Source organism: Chinchilla lanigera, unplaced genomic scaffold, assembly GCF_000276665.1.
Source record: "Chinchilla lanigera isolate Chin_1 unplaced genomic scaffold, ChiLan1.0 scaffold00084, whole genome shotgun sequence".
Classification (NCBI taxonomy): Eukaryota; Metazoa; Chordata; class Mammalia; order Rodentia; family Chinchillidae; genus Chinchilla; species Chinchilla lanigera.
In genome coordinates this window covers 4,148,922-4,166,293 of record NW_004955485.1, presented here as the reverse complement: position 1 = coordinate 4,166,293, position 17,372 = coordinate 4,148,922, and the positions used below count along the sequence as shown (strand labels likewise).

General features: G+C 40.8%; 1 protein-coding gene across 1 annotated transcript in view; it reads right to left on the bottom strand.

The window, feature by feature from the left end:
• Sorcs1 (sortilin-related VPS10 domain containing receptor 1) overlaps positions 1-17,372 on the bottom strand; it is a gene marked incomplete at its 5' end in the record, with an annotated part of 503,138 nt that overhangs the window by 55,850 nt on the left and 429,916 nt on the right. The window contains 1 exon segment of the mRNA XM_013504127.1: positions 7,703-7,874. Coding sequence (XP_013359581.1) covers positions 7,703-7,874 — 172 coding nt within the window.

Genomic DNA, 17,372 nt, shown 5'->3' with positions numbered 1-17,372 from the left:
ACTTCTTTTGGATGGTCTTCAAATTTTAGAGTCTTTTCTTATCAATTCTAGGCTTTGCCTCTACTCTCCTTAGGGAAACCTATTCAAATCCACACATGTTTATTCAACTTATCTCCATGAATATTTTAGGTATTTTGAGCATACAGGCTGAAGCTGCAATGAGGAATGACATGATTTCCTACCTTAATGATATTCATAGCTTATTGGAGGATGTCAAAATTATTATTATTATATGATGCAATAAAGAATTTTTCACTTTGTGTTGTTTTGGTATTTTCTACACCATATGGTTGGACTTTTATATAAAGCAGTTACAATAGAGATCCTCCCTAAATCAAAACATGCATGCCAACAAATTAAAGTAAATCTGATGAATTTAAAAGCATATCATATAAAATTGACACTTAGAAAATATCTGTTGCTGAACACATAAGTAGACACAGATCTAAAGAAGAAGTATGATCAAAATAGGTTGATATTTAAATTTTCAAAATTTATTAACTGAAAGCCATATTGCCATGAATGCTCTGCCAATATCGCTTTCCTCTCAAATGCATTTATCCCATTGTTCTCACCACTTTCTGAAGCACTTCTGGAAGTTCTCTTTCGTGTGTATCTTTAGTTCTGTTGTTGTGGTTGCCTCGATGCCTTGATTCAATTCAAAGCATGTACCTTCCACAGTCATTTTCACTTTGGGGCAGAGCCAGAATTTGCACAGAGCCAGATCTGGTGAATAAGGTTGAGGAGGACACAACGTAAGGTTTTCATGAGCCTGACTTTCCAGTGGATGGCCTGGGCAGCAGCATTACCACATATTTTACCGTACACTGTAAAGGCACTCATGAAAAAGAATTTCCGGAACTGCTGTAGAAAGTGACAACAATGATGTGATAAGGGTGTTTAAAGCCAGGAGGAGTGTTTGCAGCGGGACCATTTTTAAATTTAAACGATGTATATTCCACTCACATTCTTGTTTGGGGAGATGGATGACTCTTCAGCTCTTCAGTGCTTATTAAGTGTGCTAAGGGGATGGGGGCTACAGATCAGGGTTTGTATGCACGTGATTGAGGTGGTGAGGGAGGGTGGAAGCAGTCATAGCGCCACCTGGCTCCACAGAGGGAACACGGAGCTATGGAAGAGAGTCAGATGACGAATTAACCTTGAGACAGAGGCACTGACGTCGGAGCACAAATACAAAAATACCTGGGAAAATGATTCTTTTTGTGTGAGTACCAGTAAGACTTTTTATTCATTATATTTTCCTGGGGAAAGGAGAAAGGAAGGAAAAGTCAGCACATGAATTACAAAATGATTAGAAAATAGGAAAGGAAGTATACTGGGGTACAGCAAAATCAACCATCAAAGAGACACCCCAGTGATGGGGTAACCAGAGCTCAAGGAATGATGGGCAGTTCAGGAATGATGTGAAGAGTTCAGGGAAAGAACAGACAGGTGTGTGCTTTCCCACCCTCCCCCTCAGAAAGTGACTCTTGACGACGTTTGCATGAATCAGAGTTGAGGTATCCTGTGACAAGGCATGTGATATGGGGCGGAACTCCTGGGTCTCTCTGGCATCTGAAAAACTTGGCTGTTTTGTAGGCATCAAAAGTGTGACATAAATATTCTTCTTGTTATAAAACTTGCTGGTAGGTACGGAGCAAGAACCAGACTCTATGTTCAAAAAAATTATTTGGCTGAAGTTCAAGTGAGAAGGGGGCTCTTGAGAGATTTCTGGGAGGACATAGAGAACCCATGTATCACCAAAGGGGTGAATATCTGGGCTTTTGTGTTTCTGTTGGGGATTCAATCTTTAAAAATTATAGTTTAATTCATACGTTCATGCTTTGGAGAATTCTGGTATACTATACGCACTCTGAACTCCTTCATTACTGTGTTCATATCCTGTACTTTGCAGTTCTCTTTAAAACAGATCAGCAGTGTTAGATACGTGGTAGGCTTTTAATAACAGCACAGTTTTGCAGACAGGATAATCCAAAGGAAGATTCATCTCTCTTTGTTGAAATATTTTTCAAACCACTGAGGCAAACCATGAATGTTCTCAGAAAAGCAGGGAAGAAACTTTCGGTAGATTTGTTGACTAGTGTCCAAGCACACAGGCACACCCCTGGGCTAAACTGGATCAGGCACAGATGATTTTGACTTTTCCTTCTAGTACCTGCCTTTTGTGACTATCTGCCCCTTGCCAAGGGTTTCCATATAGACTAAAAAGTTCCTGCCCAGAAAAAGTTCTCTTTCCACTTTAGAGAAGCAATAGAAAGGCGAGACGCTGCAACGCTTGATCTAGACTCACAAACCACAACGGTTAATGGTCAGTAAATGTTAGTGATCTGGATTGTTGTCGCTGAGTCAGATGCCAATGCCCAGCAGCTTCTGAGTCACTTCTTTTGTTTATTTTTCACTGCTCCTCATACATATATAAGCCCTGCATGTGTACACAGTCCAGGGAACAGCGAAGAAGCTGAGGTTATTGCAAAAGAAGGCAGCAGATTTCATCCCTGTGGTTGAAGTTTTGCCCACTCAGGTAGAATGAACCAACTTGATGTTTTTCTGTTTTAGCCCCCAGGCATGAATTCACACATCTCACATGCAGATTCCTCAATCTGTTCCCACATCTTTCAACCCAGTATGAGATGCCTGATGATCCCTGTTACAGGGACAGCACAGTGAGAAGAGCTGAGCGCCTCTCTGTTGGTCCGAGAGGGTGTTCGCTGGCATTTGTGCAAAGCTTGGAGCTGATCAGGTAAACGTGTCTGTCTCAGAGCTTGCTCTGTTGTATTCTTAGAAATACAATGATAACAGAAGTCCTGTGCTAGCATACTTCCAAAGAGAACACTCTTTGGGGGTCATCACTGGGTTTCTTGTATTTCTGGGAAAAGGATCACTGCATTTACCATAAAAATAAGGTAAAATAAAAATAGGGCAGAGCACTGGTGAGGGAAATGAAACTCACCCTAAGAGCCTGAGAAAGTTTTTTCACCCTTCCATACAATCTAATACAAAGTATAGTATTAAAATATCTTAAGTAAGCTTTTCATTGAATGAAACATACATGTAAATGTACAAATCATTAAATATACAACCCCAAGCCATATCTACTGATCAAAAATTGCCAACATTTCCAGAATCCTCTCTGTCAATCTTCCTTCAAAGGTAGCAATTATTCTCACTTCTTTCACTATAAATGCACGTTGCTTAATTTTGTCACTTAATTAAATGGAACCAAACAATGTGTATTTTTTTCAGACTGATTTTCTTTTTAGCTCAGTGTTAGGAATGGGCTTCATTCCTAATGCAGGTAACTTCAGTTCTTTTTCATTATTATAATAGATCCCATTCTGTAAGCATACTATAAATTATTCATTAGTCATATTTAGGTAGTTTCTAGTTTAAGGCTTTTTAAAGATCTCGTATGTGGTTCTGTTATGCGTATGATTTTACATACATTGCATGCATTTACTATGAGCCTAATAGTTTCCCCTCATCTGTGGAGGACACTCCCAGTAACTCCCATTGGATGCCTGACACCACAAATGGACACAAACCATATATACACTACTTTTTCCTATATACATAAATATACATAACTGTAACAATATGCTGTCATAAAGCTATAAAAACTTAGGGTTCTTTCTTGACTTTCTCATTTGATACTTTCAGAAGCTACTCATTAATTTTATTTATTTTTTGTTTTTTTTTTTTGTTTTGTTTTCTTGTTTTTATTCCAGTTACAGGAATCGAACTCAGGACCTGGCACTTGCCAGGCAGGCACTGTGCTGCTGAGCTAAATCCCCAGCCCCTTACTCATTAATTATGAGTAGCTTAAATCGCAGAAAGAGAAGCTGTACCACACGTTCTTAGGCATGGAATATATGAGCCACGGGCTGTATGTCCACTCAGTTACAAGGCTCAATGTCAAACAGATCTCCAACGTGCCAGGACCAATGCACACCCGAAATAGCACAAGAAGCGGATCAGCTGCCCGACGCTCACAGCACCCCTTGGTATTATTATCCTGTTAAATCATAAGTCTGATGGTCAGTGGTGACATTTTGGAATAATTTAAATTGCATTCCCTTGATGGGTAGTGATGCTGTGAATTATTCTGTGTCTACTTGCTGTTTGGTATCGTTCTCCGAGAATCTGTGCTGTGCACTGTCTATAGAGTTGTCATTATATTTCTTATTGATTTGTAGGATCTAGTCATATAACTCCTGCTACTAATTCTTGAGTGAAACTCTGCATTACAAATGTATTTTTTCTTCTGCTTTTTTATTTTCTAATTAGTGTCTTCTGAAGTGCAAAAGTTGTTTATGTTTTCCTTATATGTAATGAGTTTTGTTTCATCTTTAAAAATAATCTTGACCTAATGCAAGATATTTTCTCCTAGAAATTAACAATTATCTTTCATTGACAATCCAGCTACAATTATTTTGTGGGTTAGGTGAAGTCAAGGCTCATGTTTTCCCAAACAGATACTCATTGTGGCACCGCTTGTATCGAAAACTTCCTCATTCTCTGTCTCTCTCTCTGGCTCTCTCTCTCTCTGTGTTTGTCTCTCTCTGTCTCTCTCTGTTCCTGTCTCTCTGTCTCTGTCTTTCCGTGTCTCTATCTCTGTCTGTCTGTCTGTCTCTCTCTGTTTTGACTGTGTTTCCATCCTTGCTCAACTGTTTATGACGAGATCTACATAATGAATCTTGACATCTGGTAATGTAGGATGACTCCAACTTTGTAAGTTGTCTTCAAAATTACATCTGCTATTCTTGAGCTTTTGCATTTTAATATAACTTTCATGACTGTACTGTAAAAGTTAACACAGACAATCCTGGGGCTTTTTATTGGGATGAACTTGAATTGAGATCACTGTGGAGAAAATTGACATGTTTCATAATATTGAGTATTCAATATTACATTACATTACAAGGCATACCCCTTCTTTAGTTTAGGTCTTTAAAAATTTTTTCTTTCCATGTATGTTGTAGTTTTCTGGACAAATAATCATGTGTAAGATTTTCTAAATATATAGAATATATTACTTATAATTTTATTCTAGAATTATCGATAGACATTAATATGAAAGCCAGGGAAAGCTTGTGGAATGACAGCTTCATGCTCTTGTGTTAGAAACAAACTTCTTAAACAAGACACAAAAATCAAAGCCAAGCATAATTGCACACTCCTGTAATATGAGCTCTATAAGAGGCAGAGGCAGGAAGATTGCAAGTATGAGTTCAACCTGTGAAACTTAGCAACTAAGGAAGACCCTGTCTCAAAATAAAAGATAAAATAAAATAAAATAAAAAATGGGACTGTAGCTCAGGGGAAAGACAGTGGGAAAATCACTAGTACTGAAGAAAAAGGCATTAAAATAGCTACTTTTTAATTTACTTATTGATGATATTTTAATTTATACCTACAATAGTCATGCTTGCTTTCTATGTGTCTCAACTTTACTATGCTCCTTTTCCTCCTTTCACTGAGTTACTTTGGATTAATAAAGCATTTTAAAATTATTCCAATTCGTTTTCAGTGACTTGATAGTTAAGCATTATCTCACTACTCTTGTATTTGTTACAGTAGTTATTAAGGGACACATTCGCATTATTTTGCAGCCTAACATAATACTTTTGTCTCTTTACAGACATTTCATGGACCTTAAGTCACATTAATTCCACCCACATACTATGTTATTATTCTGATATTTTTAACTCTTTCATGTACTTAAAATTCCACAGTTGGTTATCATTATTTATCCACTGTTAATCATTATCATTCTCTGTATCTTGTTTCCTGTTTTTCTTTCCACTGATTAATCTGTGTTTCTCTGTGGGGTGTGTGTGTGTGTGTGTGTGTGTGTGGGCTCGCGCATGCGTGCATTTTCTGGAGTCACTTTGTTTATTCCTGAAGCATTACCTTTTGTATTTCCTTTCACAGGAATTGGTGTATATGAACCAAACCTCAGTGTTTCTGTGAAGATGGCTTTATTTCAATTTCATCTATGTTTTGCATAGCTTTTCAAAAATGTCATTTAATTTTCTTCTGAACTGCTTTTAAAATTTTTCTTTGTCTTTAGATTTTAGTAGCTTCAATATGATAGCTAAGTCTAACTTTTCCTTGCATCTATCTTCTTTGGATTTTGCTGTTTCTCCTGAATTTATGGGTTTATATGCTACATCTTTCATTAGTTTTAGAAAATTATGAGCCATTATCTCTTCAAGAATGATTCTGGCTCCTAATCCTCCTCTCCTCCTCCTAGAACCATAATTACATCTGTGCTGTCCCTTCATCTCTTAGTTTTCTTTTCTTTGGTTTCTATCATTTTTCTCTTACCTTTGTTTACCCAGTCCTTTCTGCTTGGACATCTACTAGGAATCTGAATTCTGAACCTATTGCACAGAGTGATGCATGAATTTCCAAGTTCCTGAAAGGAAATGCCACCTAAAATGATGGACTCATTCCAATTAATCTCCCATCTTTCCAGAAAAGAGTTTTAGCTCCCTAATCTTTAGTTTTTTCCTATCCTCTCCCTTCTCTTCCTTTTCCTTTTTCTTTTTTGTTTCCCTCTCTTTCTCTCTTTAACCACACACACACACACACACACACACACACACACACACACACACAAGGTTTGCTGTAAACTAATGCTTTTGTTTTGCTCAAAGGACAATATATAACTTGTGAATCTGTAAACATGAACATTATATGGTGCTATTCCAACTTACTCAATAAAAATATTTGAGGATATAGTAAAGAACACCGTATTTTAACATGTTTTCTGGGTGATTCTTCTGCATAGTAGGGATACAGCCACTGTCAGAAGAGGAAAATGGAATTCAAGATTTTATATTTTAATCCTATTTTAATTATAATGTGTCACTACTGACATTTAAAATCCCTCTATAGTCACAGGGCCTAGGACAGTGCTGGCACCCTTTCGGTAACCATATGCAGCTAAAGGACGAACCTTTGGTTTTAACACTTGAAGCAATTTAATGAACTGTTTACCCTTCAGTGACACCCGCTTCATGTGGTCATCTGACAAGAATGCCTGTGTACCCTCCAGAACAGACAGAAAAAGTCTCATCTCATCCACCATCTAGTTGGAAATTTTACGTAACAATAATTTGGCAAAAAATAATTGATGCTCATAATGATATCCTTGAGGTGCTACCAAAGTCCAAGGTCGCAAGTGTTAAAGATATGATACGCAGTTATGTTTTGATTGGTCTTTGTGCTGTAAGTTTGTCTAATCTGTTGCTTTTGGAAAAGCTACAACTTCAGGCTGAGAGAGGACAAAAGCATTAGCATCCTCTAGATGGGTTGTGTGTGTGTGTGTGTGTGTGTGTGTGTGTGAACTGTCTGGCAATACCATTAATGCAGTTGGAGAAAATACTTTGCTAAACGTGCCACTGAGGTAAAATCTAAGCTAAGTCTAAGAGGACCCAGAGAGGAAAGAGATTGAGCAGGAGAAAAAACATCTTTCAGCAAATGAAAGTAATTAAAGCAACACGTCAAGGAAGGTGGAATGGTAACAACAGAAAACATACAATTAAAACTAGAACAGACCAACAAAAATAACTATCTAAAGGAAAAAGTTAAAGAGGCTATGTCAAGAAAACCACAATTTATTAGGCAAAGCCGCGGCCTCAGAGAGGAGAGGACTAGAGGAGTCAGCCCTACCTACCTCTTCCAGCTGCACGAGCAGGGTGACGTTGTGGCCTTGCTCCGCCATCAGCTTCCCGTCCGCAGTGACGATCCGCAGCCCGCGAGGGGCCTTGCCCGGACACTTCTGCGGTTTGGCGGTGTACTGCTCTCTCACTCCGTCCGTGCAGTTGTTGGAAACCACTTTTCTGTACCTAAAGGAGAAGAACTCAAGCTGTAAACCAGCTCGTTCTAATGCAGACAACCCCCAAGTCTGTGAACCAGACCTGCTCCTCTGCCCCAGGACTACCGCTGACCCCCGACCACGCACCGCTCATGTTCCTGCGAGGCTGACCGCTGCTTCGCAAAAGCATCCAACGGAGTGGGAGTGCCAGGGTGGCGGGTTGTATCTATTATTATTAGCATTTTCCCTGGCTTCTTTTATTCATCTAATCAATTTATCTAATCATTTTGGAGCCATGGGGCTTGCACAGAATTACAGCGCATTGTCTGCACCCTCACTAAGATAAAATCTAGCTGCGGAGGTGTAAATGGACCATTTAGACGATATTTAAGGATTAGACTGAGTAATACAATTGTCTCTCTTAAGTCTCCTGGAATGGTTCCAAGATGCCCACTGGACTCCTGAAACAGCTGATGGTACTGAATCCTATAAAAACGAAGCACTTTATTATACATACATACCTATGGTAAGGTTTAATGTATAATTTAGGCAGATTAAGGGATTAACAAAATAGCTCAGAGTACAACAATCACGGCGACAGACTGTAACACAATTGATGAGAATGTGGGTCCGTCTTTCACATTATCTTACTGACCTCACCTTTCCTGTGATGATGTGAGACGACACCATGTCTGCGGAAAGAGGTGAAATCAGGCAAGTGAGATCAGTGCTGCGATGCAAACTTAGGCGAGATCTCATCTCATCACTCTGGGACCCGACTTGACACTTATGAATATTTTATTTCTAGAATTGTCCACTCAAGACTCTTAGTCTGCCTTGACTGTGGGTAGCTCAAACTACTGAATGCAGCATTAAAGATGAGGGGGCAACTGTGACAACTATATATATTGCAAGGGGGATTTGCAATTCACAGAAAGAATAGATTACCACTGATATATTACTCAACATTTTATCTACAAGGCACTATAGTAACAGCATAGTGTTTCAAGAACAATGTTAGCCAGGTTTGAGAGTCTCTACTCATTTCATGGGAGGCTGTACTGATCAAACTACTGAAACGTTATGTGAAAGAGGCTTCAGCTTTTGCAGTGAAGAATGGAGCAAATCCTTCCTACTGTTTTGATTACTTCTTATTTTATCTTTAATAGAAAAATGAGATAGCCTACAAAACTATTTTATATAATTCACCAGATTCACACAGAATTAGAATCCGTGACTTTAGGATGACCAAAATTTAAGAATTGTGAGGGTTGATATTACCTATTCATCTTCTTTCCTATAGATCCACAGTAACCACTTCATGTATTTACGTATTTGATTTCCCAAATCCACTCACCTAGAGTTAATTTCCTCTTGATCCAAAATAAGACCTGGTTAGAAAATAATCAGCTTTGAAATTAGAGATCAAAACTGCCAGCCCCAATCATCCTGTCCTCGCCTTACCTGCCGTCACTATTCACATGCTCAGTGGTCACTCTGTAAGGCAGGGAAGGCAAGGACAGGCTAATTGGGGCTGACAATTTTTGATCTCTAGATTTTAAGGCTGATTATTTTCTAGCTGGGTCTTATTTTGGGGGAAACACAGTGGTAGACGTAAAAGTGGAGGCACTCAAAAGCCCACTTCATACTATTCTAGGCCAGAGATTGGCAAATGTTTTATACAAAGGGTCAGACATTAAATCTTTACCTTGTAGCCTGCGTGGTCTCAACTACTCAACTCTGCAGCACTACCATGAACGTAGACACGGCCCTAGTAAAGCAAGCTTCCAGTAAAACTTTATTTACAACTCCGTCCGTGGAGTGGATTTGGTCTATGGATAGGTTTCCAATCCACAGCGATGCTCTTTCTTCTGATCCTGAGTGTCGGGATCTACTACTTAACAGCAGCTTTGAGAAAGTCAAAGGAGGTGGACATTTCATGGTCAGTCACACTTCACACATCTCCCCTGGGAGGTGCAAGGACTGAGTGGATTAAGAGACGGGCTGATTTAAAACTGCCTTATCTCTTAGCAAGTGATGATGAAATGTTACTGGCTATTTTTATTTAATAGCATCATCACCTCTCTTCCTGTTTACAACCTTTCCTGGCTTTCCCCTGCCCTCAGGAGAAGTTGCAAATCCTGCACATAAAGCCCTCCTCAAACTAACTTCATTCTAGTTTTCTGAATCCCTTCTCCCGCAAAGCTCATCCTGCTCCAGCCAAATCTCTTTCTAATCCTCCTGAAAGTACTTTTCTTGGCTCTTTCTGCTTTCATCTCCTCATGCATGCACCATTAGCTCCCTAAAGCTTACCCAGCCTACGAGGTACAACTTTCCTCCTGCCTTCTCTATGACTATTTCCCTGACTGCAACAGAAAGCAATACAAAGGCATATTTAGAGAATGTTTAATATGTTCCACTCATGGTGCTAAGTTCTTCATATAAATTATCTCATTTATCTTCAAATAACCATAATAAGGAAGCTATTGCTATTTTCGCTAATATTCAGATGAAGAAACTAAGCAGTATGGGTGTTAACCTGTTTTCTTAGGGTTATGTGGGGAGGACCCTCGACCATTTACCTCTAGAACGCACTTTCCCAAGTACTACACTGCAGTGCTGGTCTCAATGGAACAAGACTGACCCACCTCGAAATTCCAAGAAGATTCTTTCTGATTTACTTCTCAGGAATCCTTGGCTTTGCACTGTTTTCTTTCTGTGTGACCATGAGAACATTAAGCTCTGTGAGGGCTTCCTTGTGTCCAAATATGCAAAACTGGGACTCAGAAGGCCCCCCTGGCATGGCTGCATTAGTTTAAATGCTGAACACCTGCGGAGCAGATGGTTACCACACTCTGAGAACCCCAGTTATCCACCAAGCTCTGCTGGTGCTATCCTTAATACAGCAGCTAAGATGCTAACACCCTTCCCACTGGGGGGCAGGTGCTCTCCAAAAACACCTGCTCTACCACTAAGCTCACTGGCCATGCTGATCTGTCATGTCTGAGCATTCTGAACATCATGCCATTAAAAAATCCTCCGAGGTGTTTATGCGGATTAAAAGAAAATAAGGACTGTTGACCATGAGTGTATGCTCATTAGGAGAGAAAATAAGAGCTGATGGGAGAAAGAAGAAAGAAACGCAGACATTGGAGAATGGTACCATTTTGGTACTTCAAGGGTAACAAAAAATGACCCACACCACCATCCAGGGTGATTATGGTGTCACAATGAGTTTAACTGCCGAGCTGAAATGGTTTGCATGTTTTAGAGATGAAGCATTATGCGAACCCAAGGCAGGTGATGACTGCTAATTACTCAGCATCCAACACCTAGGACTCAGTCTTGGCGAGCAGGTACAGAAGCCTGGGCTCACCCTCTCCGCTGGCATCATGGCTACAGAGCATTCCTTTTGTTTGTCACTGTTCTGACTAAACATCCCCTCAGGCTTTCGTGAATCCTGCAGCAAGAGGGAGTTCTGCTTAAATCCAAGGCACAGATCTATTCCCCTGGGATTCTGCCACAGAGAAGACTGGTGGTGATTTTTTAAAATGCTCATTAAAAACCATTCTGAAACCATTTTATTTCTCGGATGAAAATGGCATTGCATTAGCCTTAGCACACCCGTCCCTGAAATCTAGAAGAAAATTGTGCAGAAATACAGAGTTAATTTACTCAGGTAAGCACACACCTGCTTTTTGCATTACAGAATGGTTCTATTTTCATCCCAGCAGCTGTCCCTGGGTCTGAGTTACATAAATGAATAATGCATTTAATATGTTATTAAATGGGGCCTGCTACCTCTGTAATAACAAGGCAACTTATGATTATGTTGGCGCTGAGCTCTGAATATTACTGGGATACATTTAGTTGGGAAAGCATTCTTCAATCTGCCAAGAAGAAAAGTGCTTTGTAATGGCCAGGGAGTCTTTGTACAATTACTGAACAGGCAACATTCTGCAATGTGGCTCTGATATTACTCGCGGCTCATCAGTAGACAGTGCCTTATTACCCCACGGGTCCCGCTCTCAGCTGTCCTCCGCCTTCCTCGCTGGATAGACCTCGGTCACCCTTTCCTTTTTACCTACACCTTCCTTGATTTTGCCTCTGTGCTGCCTGACAGTCCTAAAAAAGATGAAGACCATGGTTTTTTTTCTCCATGAGAGTAAAACTGGAAAGGAGCCCTGAATGTCTGCATACTCTCTTTTTTCTATTTGATCATATTCTTTTCCCTTATGAGTTTAGGGTGGTGGTGTCTGGATACAGATTACTACTATCCACTGTGGTTAAAGTGGAAGTGTTTGTTAAGCTCAGTAGATCTCAACACTGCCTGCCCTTTGCTTTACATTTATTTTTAACTGACACATAATTATATGTATTGGATACTCTGTAATGTTTTGGTCCATCTAGACATTGCAGAAAGACTTAAGTTAACTGGCATGGAAGTCACATCAATTTATGCTCTTACTGTATAAGAGCATTAAAAACGTTTTTTAGAAATTTTAAAATATATATTAAAAGTGGTCACCATGTTGTACAACAGCTCACTAGGACTATTCCCCCAGTCCAGCTGAAACTCTGGATCCCATTACCACGCCCTCTTTGAGCACCTGTCTCCCCACCCCAACCTTAGAAACCGCTTTTCCGCGCTCTCTTTCAGAGAGACCAACTTTTCTCAAGACCATACAGAGGGGCACTCCTGTAATGTTTCTTTCCCTGTACCTAAATAATTCCACTTGACCCAACATCCTCTAGTTCCATCCTTGTCACAAATGATGGAGTTTCATTCTTTTTAAAGACTTTCTTGTATTCTATTGTGCATATACAACACATTCCCTTTATCCACGCACCCACTCATGGACAGGCTGCTTCCATATTGGGGCTTCTGTGAATACTATTCCGATAAACAGGAAAGTGCTCCTATGGATTCAACATCCCATAAGAGCCAGCGATCCCACTACTAGTCTGATCTTCTGACTCACTTTGGGGCACTGTAAAAATATATAGATGCCCGAGTGCTCTCCCTAGGAATTCTCATTGAATAGAAAACTTTGAGTATCAGTTTGTTTTGGTTTTATGTTTCCCCTGGTGATTCCAGCCTACAACCAGGCTTAAATACCACCCGGGAGGCTAAAACCAGTGTTGTAGGACAAACTTCTTGAGTGTAAATTTAAGCTCTTATGAACAGAACTTGGGCAAGTTACCCAATCTTTTTGGAATCTTCAGGTTCTTTACCTGTAAAATTAGGGGTAATCACAGAACATGTTCGTAACATTCTTTAAAGGATGAATTCAGATGGTGTCTTAATGAAGGCTTATCACAGAGCTTGACACATTGTGTGGATTCAATAAATGTTAAAATACAAAAGGGTAGTACTTAAATATTAATTATTCCCTGAAAATTCTTACTGCCAAAATCATTGTAAGATCAAATCCCATCACGCCAACCCTTTTCTTAACAACCATTAAAAATGTCCTGTGTACTTTTTCTGAAGAGTGAAGTTTGGGTTTAAAATAAAGGTCGGTGTGTTCTAGCCTCAGGGCACCTTTCTGTCTCCAGCTCTTTCCACTGCTCTGATGCTCCCAGTGCCCAGGACAGCCCAGCACCTGGTGCCTTTCTTTGCCGGGGCTGTTTAAGCTGTTAGGGATCCTCCTTCTTCCCGTCTCACCTTGCCTCAGCGTGAAAATCATGCCTTCCTATGAAGTCGCTTCTTCCTTTCTTCACAGTAGTTCCCACATGTGAACACCACGGTAGAAGTAGAACTCCAGATCTTATTGTACCCCAGGTGGATATTACTGTCACTGAGCTATGGTGTCCCACATGGGTACTCACACTGAGAAAAAAAGACTTAATTTCTTGGACCATACAATGCCCCTCTGCTGTCAAGAGAAAACCCTAGTTTGTTACAAGGCAGTGGATTTAATGAAGCAGGAAAGGGAACAAGCCTGGGGGACAGAGGAGGGGGCTGGTTCTGGGAACAGTTCATGGCTAAGACTTAAAATACTGCTAGACCTGATGCTATAGCACTGCAAGTATGCAGAGGGAAAGGAGCGTGTGTGCTCAAGAATGTCAACAGGAAGACTGATATAACCGTAGATCTCCGACATCAGGGATGCAGGGCTTAACAGTGGGGGCAGAGATGGGTTTTTCCACCCTATGCCCAGAAAAACTGTTTCAAGGAAATTAGCGTGGTAGGGTCCAGACTGCCTTATCTTCAGTGACTAAGCATTATGGCAGGTGATAGGATCTCACTACTGGCAGGATAGCTGGGACCCACTCGGTCTCTTTTATCAGTAAGCATATGCAGCCCAAAGATCACTGTGTGTGCTTTAACTAGGGTCCCTGTGACAAGGTACAATTTGAGGTGGCAATAGCTCACACATCGGTAATCCCACATAGCAGCCATAACATCAGCATTCAGAAGGAATGGAGTTACGCGGCTGATGAGGCAGATTTTCCCCTTCTGTCTCCTAAAAGGAACCGCTCTCTGGACTCTTTCCTAGGCTTTCCTAGGGATGAGGGGGTTGCCCATGGACAAAAGACCAGGTGGATGGAATAAAGCTTTTCGTGCATTAAGCAGGATGGAAGCACAAGTCATTTAACTTGAATATTAAATGGGATGTGACTTAATTTTGAGGCAAGCTTGATGAAATGGGACATACGGGCACACTTAACTAAATGACTTAATATAAAGAACCATGAGAGTATCTCATAGAATTCACAGTTGTAGCCAACTTGTTGTACAACTAAATATTATAAAGAGATTTATTCTTCTTTTGAGCACCTACAGTCCAAGGTATCCTACTATGAGTCCTTTCGCTTGGTCATGGACATGTCAGAACTAAAGAGCTCTCAAAGGTCATCCAAAACAATTCCTTCTTCACGCACATCAGCGTAAGGAGACCAAGGGCAGAGTCCTGGAGGTCACCTAGTGAACAGCGGGCAGCTTGGAGCCTCTGAGCCGATTCAGTCTTCTCCTGCTACTATGCCAGAGCACCTGGATTAGAATTTCATGCCAGTGCCACTGGGGTGGATGGAGACAGCTATGTGAGGCAGTCACTGTCCACGACAGTAGTAGACATCATGTCCTTTTCCCAGCCTCTAGGCCATCCCACGAAGAGCTGGAAGACCCTAAGAAATATACTCCCAGGAGTCAACTTCATAGCAACCACTACTGCGTCTGCTCCAAGACTGCATGGCTCTTGTTCTTTCTGGGAAACATCCACGTGGGCTCTTGCAGCAGTAAATGTGTGAATAACGTGAATGTTTTCCTTTCTGTGGGCTTTACACACATACAGGCACTGCTCTCAGGGCCAGCTGTTCTCCTTAGTGCACACTGAGAAATCTCACTGAGTGGCAGTCACACGGGACATCAAAGTCCTTACAGGGCACCTGGAACGGAGCCCCCTGGGGGAAGACCACAGCCCCAGTGTCCCTGGAATTGTCAAATCCAGGCAAAGGGCAGGTTAGCCAGGGTCTTGGTGTACCTATGGCTGATGCAGAAAGAAATATGCTCATGAAAAGCATGTATGAAAACATTCCAAAAGTATGTCACTAGCACAGAAATCAGTACTTTGCTAGAATTTCTGCATTTACTTTTTCTGGGACTCACTGAATAGTTTTATATAGAATTTGTGCTATTTACTAAAAAGTACTTCTTGAGGGCCACGGATATAGCTAAGTGGCGCAAGTGCCTGCCTGGCAAGTGTGAGGTCATGAGTTTGATTCCCGGTACCAAAAAAAAGAAAAACTAAAAGTACTTCTTGAGTAAATATCCCCATGGTAGAGTGAGGCACTAACCCTGAGCACTCATAGGAATTGTCTTGAATATTCTTCCAGGAGGGATTAATGATTCTATAAAGAAAGTCCACAGGAGACACTCATAAACACTTTTGAAAAACACATCTAGGGATATCTTTAACTTAATAGTAAGATGAAATCTGTCCCTTGAGAAGATTCTTTTGTTTTCTTAGACTAAAGCAACCCAATGGTCACTAAATTTTATATTTACAGATATTGATTTTATTTTATATTTACAGATATTTATTTATCTTTCCCTGTTGGCAGGAAACAACCAATGTCCTAGTTAATTTAAAAACTTAAATTGGCATTATATTCCCTGGTTCCAAGCCAAATAAACAAAATCTAACCACACACGACTACAATATGCAAACCAATGCATTTATGACATGGATACAGGAAAAAAGAGGAATGGATTGGGGGCTATTTCAGCATTAACATGCAATAAAATATACAAATGAATATTATATGAAGTTTATTTCATCAGAAGGAACTTGCTCAGTAGCAACTCCTCTAGTAGAGGTGTTTTCTGCCTAAGTGACATCAACGGACAGGTATGCCTGGGGGTGCTTAGTGGTCCTGTCCCTTTCTAATCGTGGGACTTTAGGAGCCTCCAGAGGTTGTTATTTCCATTTTACAGGCAAGGAAACAGGAGCTTACATTAAATATTTCCCAGATATCAATGCTTCTGTCACCATTAAGTACCAAATACTTATGTGAATTACAGACTCACAACAAAAGGGAGTTTTTTACCCCCTTTTCCATCTGTCTCTGGTTAGATGAGAACTGCGGATGGCACCTACATTTTGTTAAGAAGTGTGCCGTATGCACACTTCTAAATGCATCACACTTAGTCACACCACACGGGCAGATAACAAAATTTTTAGGTTAAGAAACTGGGGTTAAATCAGACAAAGTCACTGGCTAAAGATAACAACAAGTGGCAGAGCTTAGATCAGAAACACTTATTTGTTTCATCCTGAAATAACTTTTTTCACCAAACAGAAATCTTCGGTCGTATTTCACTCTCTCCTTGTAGCGGCCAGAAACCCGTGTCAGCCTCCGCGCTTTTCACCGAGTGTGCAGTGACTGGCGGAGGGTGTGAGGGCAAAGGGCGGAAGCAGCAGCGAGTGAAGCACAGCAGGGCTCTGCTCACACCCCGCGCCAGGTGTGGGCAGCAGACACCCTGATGCCTCTGCACCGAAGAGTGAGGACAGAGGCCACCGAGCACTTTGCACCTATTTATCCTGGTTCCAACCGTCTTTGCTAAATCGCAGCCTAGAACTGAAAAAAAAAATATCGGGTAACAGTGAAGCTAATAAAAAGGTAGCCATCTCCTCCAAATAGTGTTTCTCTTGGGCATAAAAATAACCCAGGCTGGACTTTGTCTGTCGTGCTGAAGTCGATGAGCCTGGGAACACAGCTATACACACAGAGCCATGAGCTGAGTGCCAGAGCGGTCATAACCACTTACACAATGAACCGTTTTGAAAGCAAGAAAAGGAGAGAGACAGCGCGAGTGAGACAGAGAGAGACAGAGAGACAGACAGGCAGACAGAGACAAAGAGACAGACAGAGAGGCAGAGAAACAGAAACAGAAAAGGGGAAAGAAGGAAAGGAGATGAATGAAAGAAAGAAAAGAAAGAAGGAAGGAAAGGAGGGAAGGGAAGGGAAAGGAAGGGAAATGAAAGGAGAGGAAGGGGAGAGGAAGGGAAGGGAAGGGAAGGGA